At 42.8% G+C, this 24,781-nt stretch overlaps 1 protein-coding gene across 37 annotated transcripts in view; it reads left to right on the top strand.

Moving 5' to 3' along the window:
• The window catches only part of clasp1a (cytoplasmic linker associated protein 1a), a 59,343-nt gene that overhangs the window by 7,745 nt on the left and 26,817 nt on the right, over positions 1-24,781 (top strand). For 31 of the 37 annotated variants that reach the window (XM_035174683.2, XM_035174675.2, XM_035174697.2 and 28 more), the window contains exons 3-9: positions 12,879-12,957; positions 13,334-13,437; positions 13,740-13,831; positions 14,140-14,215; positions 14,395-14,492; positions 15,464-15,534; positions 24,513-24,653. In XM_035174683.2, coding sequence (XP_035030574.2) covers positions 12,879-12,957; positions 13,334-13,437; positions 13,740-13,831; positions 14,140-14,215; positions 14,395-14,492; positions 15,464-15,534; positions 24,513-24,653 — 661 coding nt within the window. Of the gene's footprint in view, positions 1-12,878; positions 12,958-13,333; positions 13,438-13,739; positions 13,832-14,139; positions 14,216-14,394; positions 14,493-15,463; positions 15,535-17,461; positions 17,660-23,402; positions 23,548-24,512; positions 24,654-24,781 lie in introns of those variants that run through there. The other 6 variants (XM_047342607.1, XM_047342608.1, XM_035174700.2 and 3 more) reach the window with 5 other exon arrangements.

The following is a 24,781-nucleotide window of genomic DNA, read 5'->3' as shown; positions in this document are numbered from 1 at the left end:
ATTTAATTACTATTGGTACGATAGAAGAATTGTTTCAGTCATTTTTCAGATGAAAACAGTGAAACAATACTAACTGTCCTGGTTCCAGCCCATCAGATGAGAGGACTTCCCGCTTTTCTCTGACAAACAATATAATTGAAAACAAAATAGTTTTTCCGCTTTTGGTAGAAACAGCAGTTTATCCAAAGATGTGATGATGTGATGTGACGTGTTTTTGATGCTGACATTGGCTGCAGCCGGACATGTGGTCTACTTTCCAGGCTTTTGAAACTAAACCATTGTGGCACACTGCAGTAAGTGGCTTGTGGTGGCAAACATCCGCAAAGCAAAGAGAGCCTGGACAGAGAGGTCACAGCCTTTTGTTTGTGTCGGGATGTAGATGTCGTGTGTGGCCCTGGTGGGAGGACTGACCAGCTGACGTCCCCAAAGACCGGGACAGACGAGTAGACGCAATGTGCCCCGACACTGAGGCAGCTCAATGCTTGAGGGTGCCGCTGAATGACACCACTTTGAAGTTGTGTTCCTAAAAGGCTGTTTCTGTTGCCCTGCAGTGGAATCGAATGTCTCCACAGGATATTGTTCAGCAAATAATGTGGCCTGTTAGGGCAAGAGAGCCATTTCCCTCTGGCAACATTTAAAGTGCTTGCATTTGTTAGCCGCAGGAGAAATGTGGCTATAAAGCTGTTTTCAGACGTGCTTTCTGGAAAAGGTCTTGGAAATTTGATTTTCCAGCATCAACGCATGTCATTTTCTTCCTGCACTTCACAGGTCACACTCTTCGTGTGGCCCATAACACAAATGCTGGAATGATTTTATGATGATTGAATGATCTACTGCACACAGAGACCAGAGACTAGTTGGAACAGAAGGGGACTCTGCTCGGGTCCTGGGTTCTCGGTTTGTGTTTATCTTCTCCACGTGATCTGTACCATTTCTCTTTCAGTTTAACTGACGCTGGCAAAACAATAGAGCAGCCTCTGTGACCTTTGGCCCAAGTTATCTTTGTGCTAATCAACCTTGAGCAGCTGAGGTTGTGTGTACTCTACACAAACATACTGACACTTGTGTATACAAAACCCACCCACTGTGATTCACTGTAAACTGGGCTCCACTGATGGTGTGGCAGAGTTGGATGATATCTTGTATGTGACACTTTTCACACATTATCAGTAAAGGCGTCAGCTCATTTGCATTGACCGTGCTTGTACACAAGATAAACCTCAAGGTCCCCCCCCCTGTGGATACTGCAGCCTGAAGGGGAACTTTGGATCCTTGGCAGGGTCCCAGGTTAAATGTTAATCCTAAACCTTGTTGACTTTGTGAACCCTGGTAGAGCAGCGTAGAGCGATTTGTGCAGAGCTTAGAGGAAAAAGCTGGAACACACAACACTCTGCTATCGCCTAACAGGACAAATATTAAAAGGGGTGGTAATGAGCCGCATTGAACGTTGTGTTCATTAAAACACAACAAACTAAATCATATATGGAGCCCAAAAAGAGATTTAAAATGACATATCTCTGTGATGAATCTTAAGGGAGATATGACCAGTCAAAATGACAGAATCCTCCCAAATAGTTCAAACTTCATTAGCTCAAATCTCCTTTAATATATTAAGTGACAGCATTCTGTGAAAGAGGAGTCGTTTGTGTGTCAACACCACTGCCAACTTCATTGTCACCAGTAAATCCCCTCGTTCTGATGACCTCCCATCGCTGTCAGTAAAATTCTGACCCCGTAATCTGCTTTTATTTAATCTGCTCAACTCGAGGCTTTTTCCCTTTTTCCTCACTTATGCGTTTCCCTGTATGACTCAATGCACATTTGATCAGGTCTCTGCCTGTCATTTGATGCATGTCATCTGTTTGCATGTCATTTTCTAATTTGTCAGTAAGTCCACATTTTGGGTGAGCTGAGCGAGATGCTAGTCTCCCTAAATCCTCTGGATGTAAATTGAATTCAGCAGCAGTGGGTTGGTAGTTAATGAGCTTGACTGTCTGGCAGATGGAGAGAGGACATGGACCACTGAGACTGTTGAGGGTGGTTAGTCCATCTCTGCCAGTTGGCCCCTTTCATCACAGCACACTGAGAGATGAGGCAGGGGCCAGTAACTCTGATCACTGCCTCACTGGGGCCAGAACAGGCAGCAGCGTATGAGGAGAGGATATTCTGACATTGGGAGCTGCTGTATACGTATACAAATATGTATAGGTATATGAGAAGTTTTTGTATATCCTCAGACTATACCTTTCTGTTTTAATCTGGCATTAGTTCAGAAGAGAAGAGTCACTTGTTTTGATCTATTAAAATAAACTATATAAAAGAGAGAGTAAATTAATTAGGAATTGAAGCTGATCTTGGAACAGCAGCAAACTCAGCAGACAGAGGAAAGTGCTTTGTCAAAGTAATACTTTGTAATACAAAGTGAATTTGAGTGAATTAAACTCACTGCATCAAAGAAGTGATTATACAAGTTAAAGCACATTGGGCCTGGATATAAAATGGGAGTAATTATAACGTGGAACAAATTTATCCTGCTGACAAAATAACAATAATAAAAAATCCAGGACACTATGAGACTTAGATCTGTTCTCGTATCATTCAGAATTAAAGCAATAAAATCTACATGAAGTGAATGATTGTTAGAAAGTACACAAATGACACAGAGGTTAGTTTGTTTCTGTTTCTGTGCCCAAAAGCAAGGCATTGAGGGTATGAGTAGATGGATTGTGGATATCACAGGCAGGACTTTCCATCCCTGAAAAATGTACTGAAGTGAGAGGAAACCACAGTCCAGACTAATGTTCATATTCATGACGGTAGAGTCGGTCTCCCAGGCCGATGAAATGTCTAACGTGAGGTTAATAGAACTTTGAAGGAGCTACTTGACTTTGAAAGCTTTGTTATTAAACAAGTACAACCATCTTATTTACTTTTTAGTTAATGTGAAATTCAGAAACTGATCACAATATGATTTTTGTTTTGGCATTTTTCAGCTCTAGTGAGATTGCACCTGAAGCTATGCAGAATGTAATGAAATGCACCAGAGGGGCGATGCATACCCGGTGCACATGTTGTCCACACACACACACACACACACACACACACACACACACACACACACACACACACACACACACACACACACACACACACACACACACACACACACACACACACACACACACACACACACCCCTACGCCCCTGATGACATACATTAACTTACTGTGTCATAGTATCCATGTCCCTAGTTGGACAAACTGCAGGAGGATGCCAACACCGATGTGAGAGAAGAGGCCTTTTCAAACTTGTCTGAGATGTGTGTGTTTGTGTGTACACTATGTGCCTGACTGAAAGAAAACCTGCAGGGGTTAATCAGCTGAGCAGAGAGAGAGAGAGTTTGTGTTTTATTCCAGTCGGAACACTGGCCCTGATTGTGCATTTCTTTTCATATCAGATGACCTCTATTTTGCAAAAATATTGAAACGTTTGTGTACATCTCTCTGTGTGCGAAGGCATTTTATCTACACGTCGGTCTTATATCTCCTGCATGTTGTTCAGTGTAAATACACATACGCCCTCTCTCCATCACTTGGTTTTCATTTGAACTCTCTTACCCCTCAGCTCTTCCACCGTTTGACTGCAATGTCATTCCGTCTACATTGTTAATCCCCTACAGGGAGTTAGACAGACAGACAGCCAACAAATATCTTAAAATTAAACCTGTTGGCCTCGAATACAAGCCTATAAGAGATTCCTTCGTTGGCTACTTAGCATTGCTCTTAATGGTCCTAACTTTGCAGTTATTTCTTCATCCCAGTGCGGCCTCCCTGTCATTCCATGCCTGATGTGTTGTTTCAGCAACCTGTCAGTGAGCCCGAGACTTTGATGCTGTCACTGCAGCTTCCTTTCCTCTGCCGTTGTAACCAGACACGCTGCTTTATGGCAAATAACCGCAGCCTCTCCTTAAGCAACCGGATGACATCATGAGTGGTGCAGCATCCAGTCAGTCCTGCCCCGGCGGAAAGTGACTCTCGCTTGTCCCCTCCCCGAGCAGTTAGGTTGACTTTCAGCTCTTCAATGCAACAATGACTAGTCCTCTGTCATCGGCTGCTGGCAGACTCTGAAAATCAGTCCTTTCTGATGAAGACAGTTCACAGACCGGTCAGTGAGACAATGACTTATGGTACATGAAAGCTTTCTGGGTATAAGATCCTTGCATTTGAGATCTTTATCAGATGCCAAAAACTATAAATCATGAGGTTATCATATACCTGTCACATCAGCAGCTGTTTTCTCATTCATTGATGCTCACTTAAAAGCAGAGATATGTTCAAATTAAAAAGTTGGAAGGAATGTATTGCCATTGAAATGATGGGGTACAATTGTCAACACATACAGGCTCAAGCAGCCAGGAGGATCTATATGTGTTTCGAGTTTATATCTATTAAAAGCTCCTTTCATCCTAACTTTAAACAGGAAATCATATATTTCTACATCAGTCAGTAAAGTGTGCTTGATTGACAGCAGCCTGGGAACTGCTTGGCTCTTATATAAGAAAACAACCACCCCCATAACAATTGGTATAATCCTGGGATTATACTCTGTGGAGTTACATTCTGAGGAGTTTCTCATCCAGGCAGTTTTCCCTTTGATCATCTCGCCTCCGTGTCAGCCGAGTGGAGCACAAACCCCCGCATCACGTTATCAGCTTGGCCATTTGTTCTGCTGAATCAGCAGGAAGGAGGCTACGGAGTGGATTGTACCGCTAATGTGCTCTGTCATGGTCTGACGTGAGTGCTGGGGAAGTGTGCTGTGTCAGGGCCAACACAGTGAACTGTACAATACAGCAACATCCTTTGAAATGTGCCACGAGGCAGATGAAAGCCCACGGTTTCATACAGCATCACAGAGGTCAGTGAGTTCATTATGGCATTGAAATGCCGTGTCACACATAAAGTAGCTCAGCTGTCATGGTAGCTAGAAGTCCACAGATTGCCAAATTCAAAATTGTGATTCAAACTAAAATGAGTCGGGCATAAACATATCGACGTAGTGAAATTATCACCATTTAGATAACAGTAAGACAATATTTATCTCACTTATAGAAAAGTAAAGTAATGCAATGAAATCAATCCCAAGTTGCTTATGTTTATTCATTAGACATTAATAGTTATTAGATATTGATTTGACCAGGATCATCTTACAACTGCAGTAGTATTCAAAAGTCTGCGCCCCATTGATCTAACACAATGATTCGTTAATGAGTAAAATAAGAGAGAAATCCAGTTAATAGCTGAAGGGAAAATGCTGTCGAGCTGTAATAACACATGTAGTGATCAACGCTGCCTTGATCATGCAGCCTTTGCTGACGAGCTGCTGATGCTGTAAGAGGGGGGTATTATAATCACACTGACAAGCAACACTCGGCACAAATACTGTGTCAGATTGTCCTCATATCAGCAAGTCAATCAATCAAGTTTTATTTGTATAGTGCGACATCCTCTGTCCTTAACCCCCAACAGGAGTAAGGACAAACTATCCAAAAATAACCCTATTAACAGGGGGAAACCTCAGAGAGAGACACATGTGAGGGATAACTTATTTCAACAATTTCTGAATTGCAAGCCGTCAAAACATGAATGTCCTCCTCACAGGTAGTGACTCAGGTTATCTACTCGAAACTGACCACGTGACTCCAGCACTGTCACAATACTTTCTTCTAATAAGGACTGTCTTTATGGTTAGTTCATGTTGTTAGGTTATACATTAACCGGCAGTCATATTCATGTGGATGCTGTTGGATCCCTGCTGGATTATCAGAAATGGTACTTGGCTTCTATTTGTGCCAGTAAAAGTCTGGTCCTCTCTGGCCTTTACCAGCCACAACAAAACTACTCCCCTCATTTGTTGTTGTTGTGAATGGGCAGCGTCACCATGACCTCCTGAGTCAGCTGTCTCCCTCTGCCTCCATGTCCACTCTCGTTCTGGTTACCCCGGTTGTTTGCTGCTGACTGTTGTCCACCAACAGAGTGATGTCCTCCTCTATCCTGTGTAGCAGGTGTCATGGAGGTGCAGTACATGTGTGACACCCTCAGATTCTGCTCCTCAGTCCAAACCAACAGCAACAAGCCGCTGCCACAACTGTTGTGTTTGTGTTTCATCTTCTTTGTCTATTTCCGGCGGTGTTGTATTTTTCACAGCTGCGACACCTGAGAAGTCTGCACATAGTCTCAAGTGCAAAGTATAAAAGAGAAAGGCGTCACAGTTGTCACACGCAACGACCAATCCGTCAAGCACAACCTCAGCTTAACGCGTCCTCAATACTTCTCAAGATATCTGGGATGCATGTGGCCACATTCTTTTTCGCTGTGTACACGAATGCGTCCCGGGCTTCATATTGAGGATCGTCTACGAGGCTGACGTCCTGTGAACAGCTACAGTTCCTCCATCAATCACATTTTAACACTCCTCAGTGTATGCAAACACTGGTTTGTTTGTGGCCACCACCACAATATCAACACTGACCACCACATGTTGGTTGATACTTAACTTAAATTGATAAAATCTGTCTTCATGGTCGAGCTTCTCGCAGCTAATTGATTCACTCAGCCCCTCCTGACTTCTTTCTCGCTCCCTCTTGCTCTCTCACCCGTTCCAAACACACACACACACACACACACACACACACACACACACACACACACACACACACATTGTGAACATCTGTGAAAAACGTCTTGAAACAGAAATGACTTGTTAGTTTGTACTGAGCTCTTGAAAACACACCAAAGGGCAGAACAGGCTTAATACAACATTTTTCCAAAGAACTTTTCAATTGCTGACCTGTCAAGTTGTTCCACCGATAAAAGATGACACAGTATCTTGTGTTTATCGCTTTTTTCTTTCTCGGAGGGTGGTCACTTGCTGCTGGGTTTGCTGCTGCTGCTGTTTATAGTTCTCTGCCGGTGGCGAATAGGACTCATGAGCACCTCAGCTCACGTCACTGCCTCTCCCGTGGTAGACCACGGCTCTACCTCCAGGACACGGCTGGAGACTGGAACATTTGTCAAAGCGCGGCCTTTTTTGTTTACATTCAGGGTCCTTCCTCCCCTGATGTATGTGGAGTGTTGCAAGTTGCTGTCAAGACTTAATTAACTGGGACATTCATGCAGTCGTGTTTCTATATGCGTTTGAATATCTCCACCTGAATGGATATTGTGTGTTTTCTGCCTGTTTGAGATTTTACGCCTCCCCTAAGTTAACTTTCTCGGTACTTCTCTGTGTTTCTCAGCAAGCACTCTTTTGCAGGAAAAACATTTTTGCTACACAGAGGTTGCCAATGCAGCACCAACTGCCGTGCAAATCTGTGTCTATATTTGGTTCTTCTAGTGAGTCTGTCCACTTGTCTCTCAGACCATTTGGGAAGAAACTGAGCTTTTCTTCCAAAATACTTGAAAGGTTTGCAGACTGACATGGTTACATGATGGATATTACTTAAATTCTCACCTGCCAACAGGATTTATGATGTGTACCAACCAAAATGTATTAGTGTGGATGTAGCCTTAGTAGTTTATCCATTCCTCCAGGATAAGGAACAGTAAACTTTTATGATGCCGTCCTTTGACTCTTTGACTCTATTGTTTCTTACACTTGGCCTCGGGTGACTCTTAACAACTATCATTACAACATTCAGTAGCACTAATAAATCCCTAAAAAATTGCTTGTGGTGTGTCCCAACCTGTACGACAGAAACGATCAGCACAAAGACAGAAAAGCCCTTATGTGGGAGCAGACTGGCCAGACGCTGAATGCTGCTGTGCTTTTTATCACCTTACATGTCTTAAGCTTGTCGTAGTAATCAACCCAACAGCACGACTTCTTGCTCGATGGCTGTCAAACCGAGCGGCCACAAAAAGCTTATCCGTGCTAAGTATGAGGTCAAGCATTCTCTGGCTTTTGGTCGTGGTGAATACACATTGTCAAACAAATGATAATAAAAAGCAAAAGAGAGACGCTTGTCTATCATAGAAGGCAGGTGGCAACAAAACAAAACCCACGTGCAGATTCCCTGGAATGATGCGTTATCCAGTGCTGTGGATACGCTGAATGGACACACACTTATCAGACGGCCTTTTAAAAATCATGGTTATCAAGAGAAAAAGCTTTGAGGAGAAGTGACAGTTGTTTGACAGAATTATCTTGGGTAACTTTCAATTATTTGAACCGGACATGCAGGCCAGAGCAGAGGTTATCAAATCTAACCTGAAACTCCCTATTATAATATAGCTATTCAGTGATGTCCTTACATTCATGATAGTGAAGCTTAAGAATACAAAAATGAAATGTATTTGAATGTGAATAGAAGGAAGGAAGGAGAGAGAGAGGGAGATGAATTAGTATCAGTTGCAATATGTCTGGAGGATAATATTCTTATTTTACCGCTTTCACAGCAGCAAGTCAGCTGTGAAGCGTCGTCTCTGGAGGAAGTGAACTGTAAAAGACTGATTGTGTGTGTCTGTGTGTGTGTGTGTCTCTCACTTTGTGCTATATGCATCCCTGCATCAGTCTGTGTGAACTGCGTGTTCCTGCTGTTGGCTCGTTTCCATAATGAGGGTTTGCTGTACATTCCATCATCCCAGCGAGCCTGGGGTCTGCCTGGGCCCTGCTGAATAAAGCTGAGTCACTGTGTGGTCACTGCTGGCCAATCGCACCTCAGGAATATGATAACACTCTTGCTGCTGTCTCCCAGTCGTGGCATAACATTGTAATTACTCATCCCATTGCTGTTGGGGGATCCATCGGCATGTTAGAAATTGTTTGGATGTGCCCAGCCCAGTCTGTATAAGGCCGTGCTGACACTGTTCATCTATGGAAGTAGTTTTTTACATTTTTTACACAATTTACTTTTAGCTAGAAACATCCTCAGGTATAAACCTCTAATTTGGAGGCATTTTGTAAAAAAAGCTGCAGGAAAATCATTCACTATAAGAAAAAGATTAAGTTCCCAGAGTTGGTTGGTTTCATAATTGCAGAATAAGCAGTATTCTCTGCTCTGTGACACTTGAAACCATGACTGACCTTTTTCACTTTGGTGCGCGCCAACGCTAAAATTGACAAAGCACCGGCGAAACCAATTCCATTAACGATGGTTCAGTTCTTTCCAGGGAGTCACAACAGGGATATTTATTGGATTCACGAGTCCTTTCCACTGTTTGTGCTTTATCTCTCAGCGTGTCAATCTGTTTACCAAGGCACAGATATTATTGGCTCACGGGCTCTCAAATTACCTCTACCAAGGACATTATGCTTTCACCAGCAGTGTGTTGTGTCCTGTTGTTGATTTGTCGGATGGATTACACAAACGGTACTGATCGGATTTGCACCAATCTTGGTGGTGGATGGAGCCATGAAGAAGAACCCATGACATCGTGGTGCGGATCCAGGATATCTATGAATTAGTTATTAGTTATGCTTTCTATTGATCATTCTAGTTTAAGCTGCATGTACACAAAACAATAACTGAATTATTAGCTTCGTAGCCAATAACCACAAACGGACACGTCTCATCTTGTTCAGCGGCTTGGAAATCATGCTACCAACAAACATTCACCGTGAAAAAGTGCATGTCCTCTGTCGCTGTGCAGGACAGTCGGATGCAGAATTATTTGGTCCCGTTTCATCGGTGCAACAACAAACAAACTGCAGAGTGAAATATTGTCTTGGGAGCTTCAGAACAGCTTTTAGTGTAATTTGAGTTGCACTTGACAATAAACCCGGTCCGGACAAAGCCCTGGTTTTATGGAAATGTCTGAGAATCCACAAGCAGAATCCTGTTGGTGTTATGCAACAGGGATGGAGAGCCAGGTTTGCTGCATAATTAAATGGCACTTTGTAATAAACTGCAGCTTTGGTGTTTGTGTGTCACGGACTCATTTTAGAGTCTTGCACAGATTGAAATTGTTCAGCATATTTATTTATCTATTTGCGTTTACATTTGTAAACAGTGTACTAGCATAATTTGGGATTGAGAGTGTAGTGTGTGTGCTGTGTGTAGCTCCACTCCCTGTAGAAGAAGGACAGTATACCCAGGTGTTGTCTTGACTTAGAGGGAATCGTTAATAGCAATGATTTCCTGTGTGAGCTTGCCTTTCTCTTTGTACATCTTGTGTAGTATCTGTATAACGTGTGTGTGTGTGTGTTGTGTGTGTGTGTGTGTCTGTCTGGTGTTTCCACTGGTAATGAGATGACAGGCTTGGTAGTGAGGCAAGAAACAAGGGAGAAATCCTTAATTTAATTTAAAGGCTTATTCACATCAGAGGCAGATGGAGGCTGGGGTCTGCTGGTTTCAGAGCAGGTGTCAGGAACAGACCAATGTGTTCAAGTGAAGGGTTGTGATCTTGTGATGTTTGTGCGTTTGTTTTATCAGAGGTTGCTCACTGCAGGACTGGAAAATGGGCTTATTTTGTCTCCTGGCCACTGATGCAATGATTGGAATGATTATTAAGGGTTATTAGCCACATCAAAAGCTAGTAAACATTATAAGCCACTAGTCCAAGTTCTGGACATTTACCACCTCTTATTTCACCATCATATTTTTATGATTCTGGCCAAAATCTTCAGGATTTCAAGTCTCTTTCAGTAGAAACCTGCTCCACAAGGAAGTATCAGATGTTTAATGTGGAGTGAGACGACACAGAAACACACGAGTGAGACCATTGTGTTGCTGCTGCACAGACGTTTACTGCACTGCCATGACATCAGCTGAAAAAGGGGGCTCTGCAGGCCGTAGATAAACTGTTTGTTCACCATCATCACAACGAAAGATAATACGTAAGAACATAACTGCTGTCATGATAACTTTCTAGAGCTGTCCACTTGTCCAGAGACTGTCTGGGAGCTTTGTAAACTGCTGTGCAGCATTTCCACGTCTGATAAACCTTTAAATGCATTTATCCACCACCGCAGCTGCCGCCATCATTTTATTTTATGGGCCTTTTTCTGTCCAAATAGCCACTTAATGAAAATCCTGACTATGGAAGAACAAACTATTTAAAGAAGTGATTTTTGTGAATAACATGTCAATAGCATGTTGACATGTTATCAAGGTGCTAACACATTGTTTGCACCTTGTTAACATTATGCTTGATATAGTTTGCACCCGTTTTCCTCAAAGCTTATCAAACTTGCACAGTAAAACCGCTCATAAAAAGTGAGTCCGTCACACTCACCTTTCTTTCCAGAATATTCTGGTTTGTAGAAAACAGTAAAACTGCACTGAAGAAGCCAGTTCCCAAGCTACGCAGGTTTTAAAAGCTCTGCTCTTGGAAAGCTTCACGCTGTGGGTTGGTAGATTTTCTGTGCTCGAACACAAGCAGGCATAAGAAGAGACCGCAAGCAAAGGATGATCCCTGAAAAGTGCTTTATCTTTATGTTCTTCCATGCAACCTTTTGTTTACTGTCTTGTATTTGTCATGTATCATGGGTTAAACCAGTTTCACTACAAACTGGGCCACAGAGGTGACACATATTAGAGGGTAAAGGTGAATGTAGACGTATACAGTTGGATTGATCCAATTTAATCGTCAGTATCTGCTCAGATCGAGATGTGCTCAAGTAGACATATTCCAGTTGGGGGGGGGGTAGAAATGAGTCCTGAGCCTGTCGGGTATAGGAGGATTTAGGAATTGGGATTTAGGAAACGTCTCTTGGATTTGCTGTCCAGAGCCGTGATGGGGTGATGTGTGTGTGTGTGTGTGTGTGTGTGTGTGTGTGTGTGTGTGTGTGTGTGTGTGTGTGTGTGTGTGTGTGTGTGTGTGTGTGTGTGTGTGTGTGTGTGTGTGTGTGTGGCCTTTTTGTGATCCAAATGTGGGTGACAGCGAAATGAAGTTGGCCATCTGTCTACAAAGAAGAGGAGCCTGTCTGTGCTTATTTGTACTAAACTGGACTGAGCTCACCCTCAAACACAGGGTTCAGCTGCTGTCGTGGCCCCGTTGTGACTCAACGTCTCTGAATCAGAGAGAGAACAAGGAAACCAGGGCTCACGTCCAGTTGTCCCACTCGGAAAGCTCAGACAGACCTGACCCAGGAGGAGCTGAGTGCAGATTTGTGACCTGCGTGTTTACACCATTGTTTAAAAAAGCCCTGATCCCTCTCGCAGCTCTCAGCCACTCTCTGTTTGGACCCTGTCATCAGTCTAATTACTGTAATTCCCTCCAGTTGGAGAACAAAGGGACTGATCCTGAGGATTAGGTCTGTAGCTGACCGGGCCCTCAACGCTCACTACCTGCTCACCCCGTGGGAGCAGGCAAGATAATACACAATGAGCAGATGTCAGTGGACTCCTCAGTAGAAAGGTTCAGCGTCTTTAAGTGTTAATACAAGTTGTCACCTGAGGTAAAAGGGAATATTGATTATACAGCAATATGCCTTTGTCCCCTTGTTGTAATATTAGGGTGCAACCATCCTGCCTTATTTATTGACCAGTGCTTCTTTTTCACTAACATTTTTCCATAAATTGCTCCTTGAACTGGAAGTCCAGGTGGTGTGAGTGTTGTTATGGTGTCAGCTATACTCCCTTGACCTTCACTGAGCATGTTAAAGATAGATACTGGTTATATACTGGTGGACAGAGGGTGAACAGTCATGGTGTTATAATGGATTGCGTCAAGGTTATAGATGACAAATTCCATTCATTAACAAGAGAAGCTTAAAAAATATTAATATTACCCATAGACCTTTGAGATTTGAATGCACCTTTAAATGCAACTATAATTTCTATGATTTTAAACTATATCCAAGAAGATTTATATTGTTTAATTTGAATAAATGATATCTTAATATTAAACTTACATTTATTCTGTGTTGTGTGTCCACTAGGTGGCTCTGCTCGGCTTGGACCTGTTATCTGCCTTCGTGACGAGGTTACAGGAGCGGTTCAAGGCCCAGGTGGGAACAGGTAAGATGCTTTAGTTTTTCTTAATTTGTGGAACGTATTTACTCCTTCACATTATTCTCTTAATGGAGCCTCTTGCCTCATGAAGCATTTATGTTTATACAACCTACAATTATCACCTTAATAAAAGTTCCTTGTTGTCCTTTATACTCAGAGTGAATCAGGTCCTGAAACAAAGAAACAGTTCTGTTTTAATATGAGTTGATTCCATTCTTCTAAAGCAGCGTCTACAACTGCATTAAAAGGAATTTGTAGTAACTTCATGTCAGTATCCAGATTTCTAGCTTCCAATTCCACTCTGGTGCGTCTCATTGTCTTTTAAGTTCACTAATTTGAAGAGAGGCTTACTGATGTTTGCCGATGTCTCTCTCTCTCTCAGTCCTGCCCAGCCTCATTGATCGTCTGGGAGATGCCAAAGACCAAGTGCGAGACCAGGACCAAACAGTGCTGCTAAAGATCATGGAGCAAGCTGCCACCCCACAGGTACCGACACGTACTCAACATACTGACCACACATCACTGCTGATATAAATAATAAGACATCACTTAATGATATCTTATTAATATCATTTTATGTGAACTTTTGATATATATCCATGACAGCAAAACTAAATTAAATCAATGATATCAGCAGAGTAATTCTGTAACTGATATTTATTCTTTTGTATAGGCTACTGTTGTTTCAGTAATTGTGTTATGGATAAAACCGTTGGTGAGTGTATTGTTATCAGAGCCTCAAATCTAGTATCATCCAGCCTTTGACTTTGTGATGTTTGTTGTTGCAGTACGTATGGGACAGGATGCTGGGAGGCTTCAAACACAAGAACAACAGGACCAGAGAAGGAGTGTGCCTTTGCCTCATCGCCACACTGAACACGTGAGACACATTTATTTCCAATCTTTCTCAAACCTCGTCATTTTCAGTGTGAAGGTCGCAGCTTGGAGGTAGTTGTTGATTCAAGTTACAAAAAGGATATTAGGAAAAAGGTGACGGGCTGAAAGCAGAGGAGAAGGAGAGTATATCTTCCATCTTAGAGTGGGAAGCATCTTCCAACAGACATGTTTAGGTCTCTACACAGATGTTCTATGGACTTTATAAGTCTGGAGTTCAGTGAGGCCGCTCAATATGAAATATGGAATAAACTGTCTGAAGTCACTGTATATATATGAATCTCTCTCTTCCAGATATGGAGCTCAAGGCCTGACCCTCAGTAAAATTGTTCCCCACATATGTAATCTTTTGGGGGACCCCACAAGTCAGGTATGTCCAATTATGTTTTCTCTGTACAAACTTTGCCACTGATGTGACATTTATTTCATTCTTAGGATTGAAAGACCTCAGAGTAGTTTGTTTAAATGTTGTCAGAGGTTTTTGATGAATATATAATGATTGGTTTGAATGACATGCATTTAAGTTATGAATATTTGTCCTGTCCTCAGGTGCGTGATGGAGCCATGAACTCCTTGGTGGCGATCTACAAACACGTGGGTGAGAGGGTGAGGATGGATCTCAGCAAAAAGGGCCTGCCGCAGTCACGGTACGACAACAGGAGGATGCACGACCACACAAACATCTGTATACGCGTAACAGTGATGTACAGGGGAGAGAGGAAGATTCCCCCATGTTCAGACAGAGGCAGCAGCATTCTACACATAGTTCTCCCTCTGGTGGCTGTGCAAAGTAGTACAGCTTTAGGAAGATGACCCTTTCCCTTTGTTCTGTCTCTCAAGCTGAGCTCCGTCTGTGAAGTCAACTCCTTTCAAGATCTTAGACTTATTGTGATGTTCTTCACATGTGTATTTGGATAATAATACTGAGTCATAAAAAACACACAGCTCCAATTTTAAAAAATCTTTTAAATTTGTATTGTAAGTAAGATTCTGTATGTTTTGAAAAAAATATAATGACTTGGTGGATGTCATCACCGGAGGGTCAAAGGTCAAATTGGCTATCGAGGTGTAAACATTTCAGATTCACCTTCCATGTTTTCCAGTTTACTTAAAGCATTATTATTATTATAATTCTTTAATAACAAAGGTTTATCTCATCGAACGCAGCTCGTATGGTCGATTGTGGAACTGCATGTTTTTATCAAAAAAGATGGTTGTCAAGCACATTTGTGTTGTTGTGTCGAACCTTCAGTCTTTACTTCATATTTACATCAGACTGCAGAAATTACTTTATACTTGAATCAGCCTCCAGACGAGTGGTAGAGTTTCATAGCCTAGATTTGGACAAGCTGTTTTTTTTAATAGAATATTCTACCAAATGTGGAGTAATTAATCTGAGACCATATGTCCCTTCATTTCACCATCACTCTCTCCCCCCCACCCCCCCCTCTCTCTCTGGCCCCGGTGCCAGTTAGTCATCTATCTGGCAGTTTTGGCTTCTGTCTATTTTGGTCCCAGCCATCCCTGCTGCACGGAGCAGAGACAGAGCGTCCCACCTCTGAAGTGACAGATGACTTTTTATTTTTATTTTTAATGTTCTCTCTCCCTGCTCTTACAGGTTGAATGTAATCTTCAGCAAATTCGATGAAGTCCAAAGATCCGGGAACATGATTTCATCTTCTGGCTCAGGTGAGTAACTCCCTCTGAGTGTCATTATTTCTGTGTTGTGGCTTCTCTTTGCTTCTGATCGTAGGCCTCAGGGATCCTTTGGTGTCCGTCATCAACCAAATATATCCACAGTATTCAGAAATGGACCAAAATGTGGAAAAAAGTTGCTTTTAAATCCACTGCACGGTTTTTATCCTGTCATGGCTCATGTCATTGTTCCTGTTGTTTTCCTTCTTACTGATAATGTAGATTGAGGAGCTCAGTAGGAAACGTAGTTGTCGTCTCGTGGCGCAGGGAGAAATTCTCGAGTTATCTGTGATGGCAGGACTTTTTGTGATGAGTGAACTAGAACGACTTCCTTGTTGTTGCTGACTTTTACCTGTATCACCCTTTGTCTTTCTGTCAAAGACAGTCTGTCAGCTCCAGATTGTGTTTTCCATCTTGAGTGAGTGAATTGCTGTGTGTGTGTGTGTGTGTGTGTGTGTGTGTGTGTGTGTCTGTGTGTGCGTGTGTGTCTGTGTGTGTGCGTAAGAAGGAGGGGTTGCAGTCCAGACGGGACCTAGTGTGGAAGTTTTCACTATTTCTCTATTGGAGATTTCTGATGTCCATCTGTGGAGCCAAAGACCCAAACAGACTTTGAAAAGCATCTGTCAGAACTGTAAACATTTATGAATATGAAAATCGAGAGAACAACATAGAGAAGCTGCAGTAGAAAGGCAGATATCTGCTCCTGTGTGTCCACCCCCCTTCCTGCTGACTCTGTTCATCTACAGAGCTGAGGGAACAGTCCACAGGGCTCAGCGTTTCAAAGCTGCCTGCGACATCACCTCCTATCTACCACTCCAGGACATATCTCATGTGGAGACGATTTAATTAACTGTGCCATTCCCACACAGCAGTGACAGGCACCGTGTGACATAGCGGCTGGATGAGCTGATAGTTAACCTCCACCAAGGAGTTCAGGTTTTTCCTCCCCTGTCCGTTGGTTTGTTTGTGGCTTGGATTGTTTGTTTGTCAGCAGGATTACACAAAAACTGCTGAACAGATTTCCAGGAGAATTTGTCGGAGTGACGGGACATGGGCCAAGAAAGAAGCCAGTAAAGTTTGGTGTGAATCCAGGATTTCGTTTTATCACTTTCTTTAACGTTGCAAGATATAATATTTTGGGACAAGATACTGACCATTGAAGAAATTACAATATTGCAGAGTATGAGACCTTTTTTAAAGAAGTCCCTCCTATTAATTTTGCTTGTTTTGATTTGTCCCGTACACAGTTGCAGAAAGTGGATTTGGAGAACTATGAGGAAAGAGAACATGAGTAACTGTGGCAGTTATTAGATGGTCGAGCTTCATATTCATCACGATTAGCTGCTTGGCGTTTTGACGTCGCTCTTTCACGGCTGCACTGAAATTGAGTTTGAGTCTACAGATGATGGCTCATATTAAATCCTTCTGCCTCGGGAGCTGAGGAGGAGAATGTGGGGTGTTAATGTGGACGGGGGAACGAGCGGCGCTGTCACACACATACAGGCCTTCAGCTTACTTTGACAGCCTCCAGAAAATAAACAGAGCACTGGCAAAGAAAAGGGGGATTATGTACTGCAACCTTACAAATATTTCAACGTTGAGAAAAACTTAAAAACGATGATTTATTATCCGGAACGTGTTTTGTAAATGTGTTTGTTTAGTGTGTTAGGTGCGACCTGCAGTTCTCTTCTAACTGTGTCACAGGGGAGGTTGAGGAAATGTTTCAAGGTCATGAGCGACTGTTGAACCTTGCTCTGTTCGGCCAAATGTACGTGGACATCTATCTCCAGATCTACTTGGGAGAGTGATGCAGGAAAAGGGGGTTGTGTCAAAGAGGGAGTAAAGAGTTGGAGGTAGGGGTAGAGAGCAGAGGGGGGGGAGGAGAAGGAGGGTTACAGAGCAAAACAAAGCCGCCATTTCTGTAGCAACACCAAGAGGTAAACAGTGGGCGAGAGATGTACTAGGACAGACACTAGAGAGAGAGAGGGAGAGAGAGAGCTGAGCTTTCAGCCGTGTAGCGTCATTCCTCTCTGGCTTCAGTGCTGAGGGAAGCTTTGCACCATGACAGCTGGAGAAGGTAAGACTGCAGATGAAATGTTTCTTACCTCACTGAGATCAGGTCAGTCATGCATCATGCAGATTATTTTGTACTTTAGATTATCCATGTCGCTGCATGCGGAGCGGAGGCAGAGTGTTTGTTCGATGAGGAGAAGATACCAGTTTCCTCTCTTATGTAATCATTTCTGTCCTGGATGCTGATGAAGAAGAAAAAGCACCTCCTTCACTTTCTTATAAGTCTCATGAGACCATATTGCCTCAAAGTGAGCTCTCAGATGAATGGTGTCTGTGCTGCGCAGCATCAGCAGCAGCGCACTTTCTAGTGCAGCATGGGAGTTTTACATTCCAGCTTCTCGTTATCTCCGTCGTGTCTCGGCTTCAGTGCCTCTCAGCACCTCGAGTGACGGCCTGCCTGAAGCATCACAGCATCTTGGTCTGGTGCTGTCCAAGCTGATGAGAGCTGCATAGCTGTCAGTACTTTATCTGAGGGATGCACATGAGAAACTAGTGGGTCAAATAAAATGTGATGTTTCTACTACGAATACTAATCATAATTGAATACATAAATGTAAACATTGGTCTATCTATGATCGCTCTGATCATATATGAGATCATCTATCTGCACAAGCCCAGTAGGTATTAGTATGTCGTGTATTTTGTACTATACTTTGAGCAAAATTAATTTGCCAAAATAAAAATAAACTAACGGTGTTAAAGAAGAAACTGATATAATCATTAATCTAATGATACTTTCTAGTGTCTTTGTTTTATCTCATCAACACTTTGATAGTTTTCCTGATTTAGTCTTTCTCTTACATAACAGAGCTCTGATCAATGCAACCGGCTTCTTTTTTTACACTGGAAGCATCAGAGTGTGGTTCTGTAAAGACCCATTTATACCACATCAGTGCGTAATTCAAACTGAAGCCACAAACAGAGGCATTATCTATAACCACAGAGAGGAGACATGGGCCAGGAGCCACGTATTAAAACAGGGAAAACTCAATATAGGGTTGTACTGCTGTAACTATGGGACAACTAGCCAATGGTTGGTTTCTTCAACACAATCACAGAGAGCCTTTTGTAATGTGTTTGTGTGTATTTGTGTGTGTGTGGCTTCAGTGTCCTCACTTCATGTGTTAACTGTTACATAAACACTAGATAATGTGGCTGTGGCCAAAATCACTCACTAATCACTTTCTAGTGCAGTTCGCCGTTTTATTTCTACATTCAGATCATTCAAAATGTTTTATTTACCTCAAAGTAGGTTCATCATGATCCAACGACAATAGTGTCCGAAAGCGTATTCCCCACCCCCGATAAGCTCACTATATACGAGTCCTCTATATAGTGAAGTAGGGAATAGTGGGTGATTTCAGACGAGTCTGAGTTCAGCTGTGATGGATTTTGGACTGGTGCTTGAGCATCGTGTGTGTCTGCTTGTGTGCGCAGTACTATGTGTCGCACTTTAGGAAATGGTTAATACTTGTGAGCAGGAGGGATGAAGGCTGAAGAAGGAATCCTTATTCTGAGGAAGCCCTTTGATCATCAAACACACACACACGCAGTGAATTCACAGCTTTGCAAAGAGCTTAACGTTTTTTTCGTATGCATGTATGGATTGTGTGTGGGTGTGTGCATGTGAAGCTGTGGAGGAGGCTCCGGATTAAGTATAAAAAACATTCGATATTTACTTCTTTTGTACGTTTACACTGAAAATTTGGGGAATAGAAAGCTCACGTAGATACTCTGCACATTCCCTCATTATTTATCACTATATGTACATATTAATACAGTATTTTATTTAGTATTTAGGGGTAGAGATCTAATTTTGATGCACCTACAGACATTTTTTCCGTCTAATGTATCACTGAGATTGTTTTGATGATCAGGAAATGCAGATCCCCATTAGTTTGGGGGTGGGGTCGGGGGGTGGGGGGGTAACGTGCAACAAAGAGAGCGACAACATGAGAGTAAACTGTGGCCAACCCTCTGAATGATGTGATTGTCCTTCTAATGAGCTCTGCCAAAGGGGAATGGGCAAGAAGCCCTCTGCCCATGTGACTCGGGGGTAGAAGGGAAACCTTGATGGGAATAATAAGAGACGTGGCGTAGCAGTGGTCCCTCTGCCAGGACCCAGGCCAGGTTTATCTACAGCAACTATCTACAACTGAATATCTGTACAAGTTGGTACTATGATGTTAACAGAGATGGAAGACACTACTTACTTTTCTGATTTTTGCAGCCAGCCACCAGGGGGCGATCCAGATGTTTTGGCTTCACTTTAGGGAGCTGTCATGTCGTCCTTTTTAATAAACAGTCATTTGTTGGTACACACACCAGCCTCAGTGCTCCCCCTCTCTCATGAGCTCATTGACTTAATGTTCCAGCATCCAACAGAAATCAGTGAAGCCCAATGACTGTACCACTCAGTGGATGATCACAGAGTCCTGATGAAATGGAAAATGCCAAATGTGGCGCCCAGAGGGCAATACCGGCACAAATCCAGGCTTTTTAGTCTAACCAGAAAAACTCATTATCCTGCTTCCAGACAATATTGTTTGAAGGAAGGTGCCAGTGATAGAAAGACAGATTTTCATGCCAACCGTTGTTTGCCTGTATTGCGCTGAGCCCGGAGGAGATTATGCAAATGAGAGTATAAAGAACAAAGTGCTACAACAAGCTGTTCCACTCCAGTCCACCAGTTGGCAGTAAAGCAGAAGACAATATGTATATGCACATACATTGTGCATGCAGGGTGTGCATCACTCTTCTAATAAAGACAAAAATGAACAATAAATAAAATGTCGGCACTGTATATTTAAAAGGTTATATCTCCCACACAGTTTCTTTCTATATTGATGTAAACCCACTCGTATTAAGCAGCAACTGGGTTTATTAACTGATTTATTATTATTTATTCATTATTTTACTCCAAACTGATTAAATCAGAAGATCATACAATGGGGAAACTGTTCAAACCGACTGTATATTCCTTGATAAAGTCTGAGTGGGACAGTCGGGTCATTGTGCTCAGAACAGCCCAGACGACAAAGTGTCTCTTCTCTGTCTTTGTTCTGTGATTCCATCGCTCTCATAATGAATCGTTATTTCTCCTTCTCTTCAAAGTTTGAAACGTTGACCTTTGACAGTTTGATGCTGATTCGCTTTGAAAAGACTGTTGGTGGGAAAGTATTTCACAATCCTGTCTGTTGCTAAAACTAACAAAACGGTTAATGAGGCTTTCATCGAGAAACCTTCAGTCAATTAGGTTGATTCTCAGTTAATGTTTGTCATTTTTATTAAGTGAAAATCCATATTTAATTGATTGATAATGATTGAAAAAATATATTGGCAGCTCTATGTATTAATCTATTGTGGTTGTTTTACTGTGACTGTTAAAAGTTGGTTTACATCATAGAGTAAATATATATATTAAGATGGGCATGAGTATCTCTATTGTCCCCTGGTGGCTGGCTGCATTAAAGTTCATAAATCATATCTCCTCCATGTTAGTGGATTGGACAAGGACCAACATATTATTTTAGGTGATAAAAATTACCTTAAAATGAAAAATTTAATGTAATTTTTATCACACCGTGTTCAAACGTTCATTTCTCTGATAAGTTTGGTCTCCATTAGTTATTTGATGATATACAAATGGATTGAAACATGAGGAGGTGGAGCTGCAGGTTCCATCTTTACAGACAGTCTATGGTTTACACCCAGGACAGATACAGAAGGCTGTGGATGGATCCTTTTAACAGTGTCAGGGTTTTATTTCCCCTCAGCAATCATGTCAACTGTAGAACTAACTGCAGAATCGTTCATATCTCAGCGGTCCAGATGCTCTGCTGGGACTTTCAGCACTTCCCTGTAAAATCTGTTGTTGCCTGTCACTTTTTTTTTTTTTTATAGCCAAGCTGATGCTTTTTTATGCATTTTAATGACCTTTGCCACCTCAGATCAGTGCCTGTTGGAATATGTCAAAATGTTCTTTCGTCTCCCTGTCAGAGCTTCTTCTAGCTCCGCTGCCTGGATGTCAGGGGGACTTTTCAAGAGAGCTCACTTCCCTTGTAGATGTACGACAGGTAGAGGCAGGAGCTGTCAGGGATTTAAAAAAAAACAACTCACTTGTTAGTCAATATTTTATTCCATTCATCCATTTCTGGAGCCAGAAGGTGAATTGTCTGCCTGCAGCCGGCGAAACAAGACATCTCTATTGTGACATAACGCAGATCACCATCATCTGTCTCTTGCATAACGCCACAGGGTGCCGGCTAAAACCACCGTCTTTGTCAGCCTCGTGGAAAACCCATCAGTTTCCCCTGATCTCTGGGGAGATCCAGAAAGGAGGACAGATGGTCTGGACTGACAGAAAAAAATGGGAGATAAATTCGGTATTCCCATCGGTACAGTGTATAGCATTAGTTGACTCCCCCAGTTTAAGAACTTCCCCTTAATCCCTCGTGCCTATGGGCTTTTATTCTTTTTCTAAAGAGTCGAGGGAGTGAAGAGAAAATCCTCTATTATGTAAATCTGCGGTTCAGAGGCAGATTACTGGTGACTCTGCTGATGCCAACGCAGCGTCAGCAACTTTATGAATACAACACTTTAATGTGTTGTGGTGTGTTGTTCAGTTCAGTGTATCCTGACACCTAGTGGACATAGGAGGCAGCACATCTTTGATTCCCTAATCAGACCTGATTTCAAGTCACTATCCAAGAATATTGAGGCAATGCATTGGATCCTGTTTCCCCTCAGAGGATTGTGTGTGTACACCTTCTTTTGCATTGTTTATTGTGTGATGTATGCAGCTCTAATTGCTCCCCTGACGTGGATAAATTACCCTGGCATTTATATTCACAATGGTGGAAACAGCCACAGTGACGGCTTTGATCAATACTCCACTAAATGGGGCAAGGCACCGCTCCTCTATGAGTGTTGCGCTGTTCAGTTGAAAGCTGACACATAAACTTGATTCATCTGTCACTAATACACCTGCAGTAAGTTATTATTGTGATGATAGGGCGGGGGCAATTAACAAAGCCATCAAAGGCTGCACTCCCGTCTGGTGTGCTGCTCGCCCCTTGCATCAAGGGTGTGGAGGAAACCCTTTGTGTTCGGTATGTGACATGATCGGTTTCTGTGTCCGCTGACCAATCAACCGGCAGCAGAAAGTGGAGATGGTTGAACAGCGTTATTGATTGAAGTCTGAATTAGTCATTGTGCGTTCCAATGGTAATGGAGTGTAAACCACACCCAGCTGGCCTCTACCCAGCACTGTGCCTATTGGGCTTTGATGAGCCGCTCACTGTTACTGGTACGTAGTTTGGTAGCATCATCCTATTCCCAGCATCAGTCCACCAGAGCTTTTATCCCCCTGAGGAAGTGACGACAGTAGTTTTGTGTCAGTCAGTTGTTCAGCCACTTATTCAGTCACACCAGTTTTCTGTAGTGGTTGGTAACCGAGCTTTGACTTTGACTTATAAATAAAATGTTTTGAAAAACCACACAAAATACTAGATACTGTCGCTGTGATCTTTTATCCTTTGTTGTTGTTTTGAGCTGCAGTGCTAATACTGCTTTCATACACAGTTATACTCTTTTCTCATTGCTGAGGTCAGTGTTCTAAGCTGAAAGAAGCTGATCTCATAACAATTGACCCCTCCCTCTTTAACCAGTCTCCACACACCAACCGCATCGTGATGGTATTGTGACACCATCGCCGTCAAATAATCGACACACACACTCGTGCACTGATAGCTCAGAGAGGGAAGGGGGTGGTTATTCTGGCTCATGGTCTGAGTCGAGCTAGAGCGGCGCATTCAGAGCGACACACACACACCCCCCCCCGTGGACAGAGATGTCTGTTGAAATACAGAGAGCGTGTTAGAGGGGGCAGCGGAGACATGCTGAGGAAGCTGGTGTGCAAGAAGATCTGCGCTTGTAAGAACGATTCCTTTTTTTTTTTTACCTCTCCTGATTTCCCCTCCGTTCTGTGTTGATCCCTCTTTCTCTCTCGTCTTTTCTCTGCCTGTTCATCTTGTGCTTCCCTCCCCCCCTCCACCTCTCAGCCTCCGTCTCAACCTGTTGCCTTTCCTCCCTCTCTCTTCCTCGGATGTGTTTTATGTCTGCTGGTCATAGATGCAGTGTCATTGTGATAATCTTGGCTGCAGGGACATTAAGGGATCTGTTTTTTTCGAGGCAAAACCCATCATTGCTTTGATTTATTCTTAATTTAATATCAGTTAATGTGATCCGGAGTAACAGTTCATATGTGTGGTTGAAGCAGGTTGGCTTCATTTATAAACAACGGCTTACTGCAAGCCTGTCTGTAAGAAGATGTTCTTTCTGTTAAGTTCAGTATGGTCGGTACTATTAAAAGGTCAAAACGTCCCCAGAGGTGATTTAAGCAACCAACATTCCCGTTGTCACCGTGTCTCATCTGGCTGCAGCCACCCAGCACACCAGCCCCGGGCTAATCCTCTGTGTGAAGAGTCCCCCCCCGGGCAGGTGACAGTGGGCATGTATCCATGCATGACCGTCAAACCAGATTAGAGTCAGATGGATGGATGGATGGATGGATGAAGTTTGGGTGGATACATAGACACAACCTGACAGATTGACCGTGCTGCACCCTCCTCTGAGGTGGGGAGAGGTCACAGGACGCAGCGGTGACTCGGGTCGTACTGTCGGAAGATTAATAAACGGATGATGATGATGATGTATTTCACTGTAGGACGTAATACTGACCTCACTAATCTCTGAGGGAAGCGACGTGTCTCTGAATGATTTATTGATCCTCTCCTGCCGCCATGTGAATAACATTCAACATTATCCTGAAGGGCATATTTCCTGTTTTGAATTAAATATGACATTGTAATTTTGTTTTCCTGCCTCTGCTGTTGCAGATAAGAACTTCGAGGATGAGGACTCTGTGGATGGAGGCCGGTCCTCCTCCTCCGCCTCCTCAAAAGCACCCCCCAGTGGCAGGAGGACTGTAATAAGCTCTGTTAGAAGACCCAGCTCAGCCACCACTACTAAGCCCACAGGTAAGGGGCAGCTAGCTGATGTACACACTCTATAGTGAGCACTTTATTAGGAATACCATACTAACACTGGCAAAGGCCGATATCTGCTTTCAAACAGTCACTGTTCCTCATGTCTTCTGAGATTCTGC

The sequence above is a fragment of the Hippoglossus stenolepis genome, chromosome 13, assembly GCF_022539355.2.
Source record: "Hippoglossus stenolepis isolate QCI-W04-F060 chromosome 13, HSTE1.2, whole genome shotgun sequence".
NCBI lineage: Eukaryota > Metazoa > Chordata > Actinopteri > Pleuronectiformes > Pleuronectidae > Hippoglossus > Hippoglossus stenolepis.
This window is presented reverse-complemented; position numbering and strand designations above follow the sequence as displayed.